Source organism: Sphaeramia orbicularis, chromosome 20 (genome assembly GCF_902148855.1).
Source record: "Sphaeramia orbicularis chromosome 20, fSphaOr1.1, whole genome shotgun sequence".
Taxonomy (NCBI): Eukaryota; Metazoa; Chordata; class Actinopteri; order Kurtiformes; family Apogonidae; genus Sphaeramia; species Sphaeramia orbicularis.
In genome coordinates this window covers 20,975,470-20,986,322 of record NC_043976.1, presented here as the reverse complement: position 1 = coordinate 20,986,322, position 10,853 = coordinate 20,975,470, and the positions used below count along the sequence as shown (strand labels likewise).

The 10,853-nt window shown below is 38.0% G+C and overlaps 1 protein-coding gene across 1 annotated transcript in view; it reads left to right on the top strand.

The window, feature by feature from the left end:
• The first annotated feature begins 395 nt into the window (after positions 1–395).
• Positions 396–10,853, top strand: part of trpa1b (transient receptor potential cation channel, subfamily A, member 1b) — a 28,260-nt gene continuing 17,802 nt past the window's right edge. The window contains exons 1-8 of the mRNA XM_030122713.1: positions 396–491; positions 945–1,107; positions 1,330–1,505; positions 5,456–5,563; positions 5,765–5,873; positions 6,311–6,456; positions 7,303–7,439; positions 8,931–8,979. Of these exons, the coding sequence (XP_029978573.1) occupies positions 396–491; positions 945–1,107; positions 1,330–1,505; positions 5,456–5,563; positions 5,765–5,873; positions 6,311–6,456; positions 7,303–7,439; positions 8,931–8,979 (984 nt within the window). The remainder of the gene's footprint in view (positions 492–944; positions 1,108–1,329; positions 1,506–5,455; positions 5,564–5,764; positions 5,874–6,310; positions 6,457–7,302; positions 7,440–8,930; positions 8,980–10,853) is intronic.

The following is a 10,853-nucleotide window of genomic DNA, read 5'->3' as shown; positions in this document are numbered from 1 at the left end:
TCCAGCTGTGAGGAACATAATTGCTTTCTTCAACACAAGGGCTTTGCCCTCCAAACACTGAGTAGATCTGAATGCCCTTCTGGGTAAAGACAAAGTCATCTTTGCCCATATCCCCCTATGGCAAGAGCAGCCTATGGCTTAGGGCACATTTAGTCCCGTCTGTGACATAACACTCCATGTTCTTCTGACTTGTAAATCAGTCTTTGTGCGCTTAAGTTATATGACCTGAAACAAACTGTGGTTCTATTTTTTCTATTCTTGCATTTGCTGCTGTGCATTTGGAGGTACTTTTCTCAACGTTTGGGTCCAGTTATGTGTTTAAATGCAGTGCATGTTTCCTTGTAACCCTTCATGTCAGCGCTCAGGGCCAGTCTCCACTGACCATCAGCTGAGTGATGAACTTCAGCAGGGAAGTGGCCCGACAGACCAGTTGTTACACATATGTGATTGAGGATGAGGATTCAGCTCTAGCAAATTTAAATGCATTTGAGGTAAGTCTGCTATCAAATTCAAGAAAAAATAGATTAAAATGGATGTAGTGTATTTTTTTCTGTCAAGTCAAATTGCATTAAAGAATCAGTAAATGCTGCACCACATGGCTGTACAGTGCAGCACTTAAAAAAAAAAGGATTTATTCCTCCTTGTTTCTACAATGTGAGGAGTATTTATGTAACAGACATCAGTAATCTCAATCTTGTGTAACATCAAAAGAAACTAGTTGTGAAGAATCCAGTAGCTGTCTGAATAAATAACCAGATGGTGATGCTCATATTGTGTAATAATGTTAGATGAGGATCAGTATTTAACTAAAACTGAAGGTTTGATCAGTGACATATTATTATACAACAAAATGGACAACTATCAGGGCAAACATGACACAACATCTTCTCTCTCTTGTCTTTTCTCTATTGTTCTTTTGTATTCTGTGATATCCTGTAATATAGTTGACTGGGAAGGGTGACCTGGCTCTCCTCGAGAACCTGGTGAAGAAGAGCCCAGAGGTCCTGAGTGAGAAAGATGAATGTGGAGCCAGTCCCCTTCATCATGCCGCCGCAGGGGGCCACGTCACACTCATCCAATTCATCACGACTGTCATAGACTCACAGGGTAAGCACGCCTCAGTCATCGATCATAAGATGCACTCCAGCACAGGTAAAATATGTGTACTGTGATTCACCATAATTCTGTCTATAAATGACTGTATAGGACAGTGTGTTGGATCGTGATGTGGGACGAGGATGTACACGGTGTAAGATACAAGACAGTATCTGGGTTTATGTACATACATCTTCTTTTGCATGGTGTGTGTATTTGCCTGTGTCCTCCCAGAGCTGAACAGCTGTGATGAGCATGGCAATGCGCCCCTACACTGGGCAGTGGAGAGGAACAAGGCTGAGAGCTGCAGGGCTCTCATGGACCTTGGGGCCGACCCTAACATCCTCAACACAGCCCTTATGTCCCCTTTGCACCTGGCTGTCAGCCATGGACACAACAGCTTGGTGGAGGTGAGAAAACTTAAAGTCCACAGCTGAAATATAGCATTGGATGAGGGGGTTTGCTCCTGTGTTTTGCAGCAATAACAAGTCATTTAAACATTAATTGTACAATCACCTTAACCCATAAAGACCCAGTGCTACTTCTGTGGTAGCTCCCAAATGATTTTTTTTTCTCTATATTTAACAAGTTTAAGTGATTTGTCAACATTTACTGAAAGATAATCCTCCGTATTTTGCATTTTTTCAGTGAAAATCAGGCATTGTCCAATATTTCATATACTGATCATGTAGATGTTGATAAAAGCTCAGATTAAAGTTGAGGGTTATTATATCAAAAACAGGGAAAACTGAAGAAAAAGTCACTTTTTTAGCAAATATATCATAAACTGAAAATAAATCAAGTGTCTCCATCAGTTGTTATTTATCCAACTCCATGAGTTTTACTGGTGAATCAATGCTGTAGAAGATCACGGTGTTTCCATGTTCACTATGGAGCCTCTGAACGTCCAAATGGGTCATATCTGATGACCATGAAAAGATGAAAAAATGTATTTTACACCAATTATTTACATGTATTGATATGATCAGCAGGTATTAAACAGTTTAAATCAGTAGAGGCTCTTGGTCAATGGTGGATGTTTAGGTCTTTATGGGTTAATTATAAATATAGTAAGATGATATAATATATTAGACGTATGCATCCTAATAGATATATATTGATAGGGTGTTATTTTTTTTCTATTATGGTTCTACAACTCACATTCTAAAGTTATCTTAAACCTCAGGGTTAAAAATACACCAGAATTAGAAAACACACACCTTCCTTCTGCAGTACTCTCCCCTCGAAATCAAAACACTTAACATGACAGATGATTCTGACGCTGTATTCCAAACACTTTTTCATGCCCCTGTGTTGAGTCATGGAGTCGAGCAGGAGAATGACAACCTGGTTGTGTCTGATAGCATCTGATCAGTGAACTGTAGTCGCAGCTGTCAATCACACATTTAACCCTTTGAGTGTCTGATAAAATTTGTCTATAGCCAGAAAACACAGGCAAGTAGTAAATACATGGGTCTCATGTTGTCTCAGACCCCTTGAATTACAAAATGCTGAGAGTTGATTGTGGAATTGTTGTCCAGTGATGGTGAAAAACACAGGCAGAATGTTTAACCCATAAAGACCTAAACATCCACCGGTGACCAAAACCATCTACTGATCTAAACTGTTCAATACCTGTTGATCTATTAATCCTATCAATAAATGTCAATAATTGGTGTAAGAGACAATTATTCATCTATTCATGGTCATCAGATACAACCCATTTGGACGTTCAGAGGCTGCGTAGTTACCGTGGAAACACTGTCATCTTCTACAACATTGATTCACCAGTAAAACCCATGGAGTTGGATCAATGACAGTGGATGGACACACTTGTTTTTACCTTCAGTTATTAATGTATTTGTTGAAAAAATGATATAATAACCCACAACTTTAATCTGAGTTTTCTGAACATCGTCATAATGATTCAAATATAGGAAAATACATGATTTCCACTTTAAAAAAAACACAAAATACAGAGGATAATATTACAATAAACAGTGATAAATTGCTTAAGAAAGGTTAAAAAGAGAGAAAAATGTATTCACAGTGGGTCTTTATGGGTTGACTTGTGGCAAGAAGCAAACGAATGAATCCAGCCACCAGCGTTAACTACAACCGACTACAGTGTACACATATGTAGAGCCTCCAAATAAAAAGGCTGGGATTCCCTGCTTTAATCTATGCAGTTCATGGCACATTAAGATGTTTTACAGCACATATTTACCTCGATGCTCTGTTGCTGCTTTTATTTATTTGAGTGCTTTTATCCGCCACTGAGTTACTTTCCCTAACAGTGCAGAAACAAGCATATTGCTCACTCTAAATGACTCTAAATCCCAACACAAAGCCCAGTGCAGTTTTACATTTGTCTTCATCATCGTCACATCTAATTTAATAGAAAGATGATATGCTTAACTAAGTGCACTCGGAGAGCCCAGACCTCTGCCAGGGCCAGTAGTCCACTCCTCTTCTCCTTCCACATTATTATTAAACCACAAACAAACCACATATTTTTTCCTCCTTGTAAGTGGTTAGTACTTGGTTAGTTTCACTGACTGTTTCCATGGAAACAAAGTTGCGATCTAGGATTTTTTTTTTTCACATTGAGAGGCGAGGTGCTGCTCATTCTAGGTGTGCCTCATGGGACCTTACATCCGACAAAAAAAAAAAATATATATATATAAATAAATAACGGATTACATTTATATAGCGCTTTCCTATTAACACATACCCAAAGCGCGTATAACGGATCCATTATTCATACACTCACACATTCACACTCTATATCCGTGTGAGAGGAAATAGTCAGCGGTGAGAGAAAAATTATTTTCTTCTCCTGTTAGAAATGACGCCATCAATTTGTCAGTTTAATAGAAAAACAAAAAAGAAAAAAATTGCAACTCAGAATAATCATACTTGAACAATAAGACTGAAAATCCATAACTAGAATGATTACAGACCCAAAAGTCACATTAATGTTCTGCCGTTATCTCTCTATTAGACGCTTGAAGCCACTAAAGATGTCTGTGCGATCATTATTGTTATTATTTTATTTTAGTAGTTGTTTGTATCTATATGTCAGCACTGTGATGAACTGTCGACATGTCTAGGGTGTACCCCGCTTTCACCCATAAGTAGCTGGGATAGGCTCCAGCGACCCCCGTGACCCCAGTGAGGATAAAGCAGGTTCAGATAATAAATGAATGAATGAATAATTTCTTTCCCATTCTCATCTCTTACAATACTTACAGGACAAGGGGAAAGGTGTCAGTTACATAAATCGGTTCACTGAGCCGTTTCACACAAAACTAAATGAATGAATGATAAATACTTTACAATCGTTATAGCTAACTAACATTTTGCTACTCTTTTATCTCCCTGGCCGTCAGATTGTACAATTCATCACTAAGTGGTCGGGGGGGGGGGGGGGGGGGGGCTCCGTCTCAGTCATGATCACATTAGGACTGATCCAGTGAGACTGTAAAATATCCAAGCACCTTATGTAGTTGGACTACACCTACCTGTCAAACCACCGTAGATCACTTAAATCACTGCTTCACTTTATATCACTGTGCCCTGAAATATGTAAATACAATCAGAAGTCTTTGTTTACAGTATTGTACAGGAAGTTTTTTTAAGAGTAAGTTCTTAGGTAGTTTGTTAAAGTATGTATATTCTAACCTGAATGTCAACTTGGTTACTAACCCACCTGTTTTGGTCTGTTTTTTGTCTTCTGGTGTTGTATGCAAAGCTGCTGAATACTTGAATTTTATCTATCTGTCTGTCTGTCTAAATTATCTTTTAACATTGTATTTGAAATTAATGGCATAAATAAGACTAAATAAAAAAAAAAAAGTCTCTCACCATTGATTTTAATACATATTTTTTTTCTGAAATAATATCGCATGGGACTTCCCCCTACTACCACTGGCTAGTTTTCCCGACTGTTACCACAGCAACATGAATCTTAGGTCTCTGTTAGCCTGGAAGTAAAACCCTTTCGCCATCAAATTTGTGGTGGTTTGAGTGGTTTTTATGCATTAACAGCAGACACAAGTGATCATATAACCTCCTTGGAGTAGATAACATCTTCAAATCCTTTTATAGCATGAAAAGAGGATGGTAGACAACTGTGACCGGCAACTCTTACCGCACACGTTAGCCGGAGTTACCCTGGAAAAACCCTCTCATGTTTACTTCACAGCACAGATTCATGGATGAAGTAGGATGGACAATTCAGACCAAGAAAGAGAAGCAAAGATGATGATGATGATGATGATGATGATGATGATGATGATGATGATGATGATGATGATGATGGTGCTCATTGTGAAGTGTTTACCTCTGCCTTTTGTAGTTGCTTCTGTCCTACAGTGCTACCAACAGTAATCTACAGGGAGACCTTGGGAACACCCCAGTGATGCTGGCCTGCTCTATCAATAACTGCGACGCTCTCAGCGTACTAGTACGTATAAGAGTGATGCATTCAGACTCAGCCATCCATTGAAACGTCTACCTGCACAAGTCTAAAGAGGATAAATGTCCATCTGTAGAGAACAGATTATGGAGCAGTGCCTGTACTGACGGCCAGCACACTGACGCTTTGTCTCTGACAAAGAATTGTCTTTGTTTGTCTTTCTCTCCATCCATTTTCTGTCTGTTGAAGTTAAAACATGGAGCAAGGCTTTGCCAACAGAACAAGCTGGGCCATTTTCCCATCCACGCAGCTGCCTTTGCAGGTGCAAAGAAAGCCATGGAAGTGATCCTGAAGGCCGGTATGACAAAAAGAATGATCCATCATCAACAACTGAAAGTGCTGACAATAATGAAAAAGTTTCTACAAGGCCAAACAGCATATTAAACTGATAGATAGATGCAAAATTTCACCTCAGTCAGGTTTTAGTAGACTTCTGGTGACCCCAGAGACATTTTGTTGGAAAAAAACTGTTTGTGTTACATTGTACACAGACCAGATGCCACACACTGACTCTGTGTTTATCTACCCTGGGAGGTCTGTTTGGTTGTCAGAGATAGGTTTAGTCAGAGTTAGAAATATTTATGATGCTTCAGTTATTTCTCAGCAGAGACACTAATAGGCATTTACATTCTTGAGTTATTGAAGTATTTTATGCTCACATGCAATAAATAGATAAAATGAAATATTTATTCATTCCAGACAATTCACAGTTAAGAAATCTTTTATTCTCTGCAGGAGAAGAATTTGGCCATATACTTGAAAACCACATCAACTATCTGGACAAATCCAAAAGCAGTCCTCTTCATCTGGCTGTCCGTGGTGGGAACATAGACGCCATCCGTCTCTGCCTCATCTCTGGGGCCAAAATTGACCAGCAACAGGTATTTGCCTTTTCCAAAACAACACACTGCAAACAATAAAAATGTGATATAGCTTTCTTTTTGTTTAAACTGGAATAAATCATCAATCGTTTCATGTGGTGTCCATATTAAATCTGGACATGTACTTGACCATAAAGTAAGGCAGACGTTCATTTGCCTGTCAAAGTTCCATTGTTTACCACCTCATGTCCTATAGTCATAACCGCAGCAACGCTGGGTGCTAAAGATTACAAAGGCTGCTATTTATCTTTCACTGGGCCATTACATGGTTTGTCATATTTGCATTGTTTTTTTAATCTTTTTCTCATTATGCCTTTAAAGCATTTTCCTGGCAAAGAGTTGCAGTCTTTGTTCTCTTACAGCACGTCAGTCTTATCATGCCCATCTGGGAGTGATCGTTATGCTTAGCCCTGGGCTAGTGGCCAGAGCTACAGCAGGAATAGTGAGTACAGTAATAGCTCTAGTTGCCTAAATTGATACAAATTACCTCCACTTACACTGTGGAGCTGAGTGGAGCGATCACTGGCCTCCTCCTGCCAGTTCTGGTTATCTCATTAAAGGCTTGTGTTACAGCCCCCAGTGTTCAGGCAGCAACTCTGGAAGATACTTTTCTTGTCGTACATCAGGGATGTGTAGAATATGCATGTGTGTCTGTGGGTACATGGATGTTTATGTAAAACCCTTTGTGTGTCTGTGTGTGTTAGCTTGTTCTGCTCTGTCTAACTCAGAATTGCAGAGTGTGTCTCTGTGGAGCTGACATAATAATGTTTGCGGAGATTGTGAATATTCACAATGTGAATTTATTGTGAATTGTTCCTAATTTGTCCAAGTACTTGTTCTATCCAGAATGACAGGTCTACACCCCTTCATTTGGCCTGTACCCAGGGGGCTATTGAGGTCGTCAGAATGATGCTCTCATCAGTTGATAAAGTGGAAGATGTCATCAATCTGACTGATGGGGCGTGCCAGACCCCACTACACAGGTGGGCATCCCTGACTCCCATAGTCAGATTTGGTGATTCATCAGTCATGCATTTAACAGTCCATCAAAGAAGATTAGAATGCTCCAATTAATTGCATATGGTGGTGATGCTGATACTGTTGCCATGGAGACCAGCAGTATTACCTTTGCTTTACCATAGGTCATTAAAAACCACAAAGGCCTAAACATCAGGGACCAAAGTTACTGATAGTCAAAAACTTTTTAACCACTAATCTTATCAATACATTTAAATAATTCAGGCAAAATGATGTTTCTCAGCTTTTCTGTATCAGATATAACCCATTTGGATCCTCAGAGGCTCCATAGTGAATGTGGAAACATCATCATTTACTGCGACATTTATTCACAGGTAGAAACCATGCAGCCTGAATAATGCCATTTGTTCCAGACACTTCAGTTAATGATATTTTGCTAAAAAAAAAAAAAAAAAAAAAAAACCTTTTCTTCATTTACTTCTGTTTTGATATATTAGCCAATGAATTTACACTGCACCTTAATGACAATATGTAAATTAAACAGGAAAATACCTGATTTTCTTGAAAAATGCAGAGGACGATGTTAATAATGGTGATAAATCACCAAGGAAAGATTAAATAAAGAGGCAAATTCATGTGGACCTCACAACAAAAGTAGTTCTAGGTCTTTGAGGGTTAACACCCTGTTTTGTAATTCTGAGATTGCTTCTGTAACATGTATCACCATCACCTTATTCTAGTTTTGAAATGTACTGTACACATGTAGTTATTATTTCTAGTATTAGTGTTTTTTTTTTTTCTTTTCATGTGCATATATGGATTGGCTGGTTTTAGTTGTAGTTTTTAGTTTTTCAGATAGTATGAGGAATTCCTTCATTTATAGAGGCTGAAAAAGTGGGATCAAATAATACATGACGTCAGATATGATTCATAGCATCATTGTTAAGACTCAATAATATTGTACACAATGAACCATTAACACTGGTCGATTTGCAGCAGAGTTTGGTAATTAGCGCTCAGAGCTAAATAATAAGTGAGACATGATGATTTGAAACAAATTAGGTTAATTTACTTGCATTTCTGTTTTGCTTGCACCAGCCATTGTGGGTTTTATTTTATGCTAGTGTTTTAAAAAAGTAGAATTTAATTTTTATTTCAATATTTCATTCTTAGTATTGATGTTTAGTCTTAGGAATAGGATATGAAGCAGGTTATATGAGGTCAGGAGGTTTCTGGATTATCACTGAATCATTGAAGTCTGCCTCTTGCTGCAGATTGTCACCAGAATACCAGGAATTAGTCATATCCAAGTACGTCATTACAATCCAAGAGATAAACAATGTAACCCTGAAGGAAAACCTGCTTGTTATATCACACTCCCACAACGTAGCAGTAGAAATAATCATCTTTATTTGACGTCCGACAGTATTAGTGAGCTCACCGTAGCCTGTGCTTTGTGACTGGCGGCTTTACAACAATTTTGTTTACTTTTCCAGGGCTACAATATTTGACCACACAGAGCTGGCGGAGTACCTCATTTCTTTGGTAAATAAGGCACACATGCACAAACACTGAAACACACCCACGGCTGCTGTTCAGAGGACATAATAAACACAAACAGCAATGACTTATAGAGATTACACCGTTTAATCTTCATTTCACTGAGGTATTTAATACACAGAATACTGACCGGGGTGAATGCAAGAAACATTTTTATTTCCTCTTGAAAAACTTAACATAGTTTAATCTTAGAGTATTGTTTTTTTCATCCATCCATCCATCCATCCATTCATTCGTTCATTCATTCATTCGACTGAACTGCTTTATCCTCGAGAGGGTTGCGGGGGTGCTGGAGCCTATCCCAGCATTAGACATGTCCACATGTAATTAATCGCAGTTTTTGGACTTTAAGATACGTTAAGTTTTTTTATGTTAAGCATTTTTGACTGTCCTCGTTAACGCAGCCCCTGTTTTAAGTCGCTGGATCCACCTCCCCTCTGCATTCCGGCACCTCCCACTTTACAAATTAAGCACTGGCGATTAATATAGATAAAAATGAATGATATTTAATTGTAATTAATCAAAATTAATCCACATCAACCCTGTGATTAATCTGATTAAAAATATTGATCATTTGATAGCATTACTTTGTAGTAATTTAAAGTAAACAATATTTGGTACCAATATTTGGTACTAACCCTGGTACTAGTGTCATTTAATGTGATATAACAAGACTAACTACAGGGTGGGGAAGCAAAATTTACAATATTTTGAGGCAGGGATTGAAAAACAGTGTATGACCAATTAGTTTATTGAAAGCCATGAGAATTTATTTGCCACAAGAAAATTTACATAATAGAAAATGTTTTTATTCTATGTGTCCTCCTTCTTTCTCAATAACTGCCTTCACACGCTTCCTGAAACTTGCGCAAGTGTTCCTCAAATATTCGGGTGACAACTTCTCCCATTCTTCTTTAATAGTATCTTCCAGACTTTCTCGTAATAGTTTTGCTCATAGTCATTCTCTTCTTTCCATTATAAACAGTCTTTATGGACACTCCAACTATTTTTGAAATCTCCTTTGGTGTGACGAGTGCATTCAGCAAATCACACACGCTTTGATGTTTGCTTTCCTGATTACTCATATGGGCAAAAGTTTCTGAAAAGGTATGGATAATAGTGTTAGGTATGATTATGACATCAATATATGTTTGTTTTCAAAACAATTGACGTAGTGCCTGCTGAGAAAAAACAACTAAATGTTCATTGTAAATTTTGCTTCCCCACCCTGTACATGTCATCAGTCATATGCACAAGACACTATTTTACAGTCCTGTTCTTTGTATAGGACAAAATGATCAACAACTTGTCCTCTTGAGACCCAGAGATGCCTTTTTGTGAAGGAGACAACAATTTTTTTGCTTTATTTCAGAAATAAACAGTCTACGAGGGTAAAACATTTTGTGCTGTGTAGAGGACATCATGTCCTTTTCATGCTCATGTCTGACTGTTTGAGGTTTATTCAGTGTAACAGTGGATCTATTTGTCTAAAATGGCCGCTGTACCAACCACTATGTGTTATGGGCACAAGATATATACCCATTGTGTTTTTCAAGGTAAAAATTAAGTCTTTTTTTATGTGTTTATTCTATAGTTTGAGGTGTTTTTAGCCAATACAACACTTTTTTCTAATGTCCTCTACAGTGGACATAATGACTTAATAGATCTCTGTTTTCATATGAAATAAAAGGTAGTTATTTGTGAAAAGCATGTGACATGTGACATCTGTGTGTACCAAGTTAACCCATAAAGACCCAAACGGCCACTGGAAACCAAAATCATCTACTGATCTAAAATGCTTAATAATTTCTCATCCACTAATCCCATCAACACATGTGAATAATTGGTTTAAAATACAG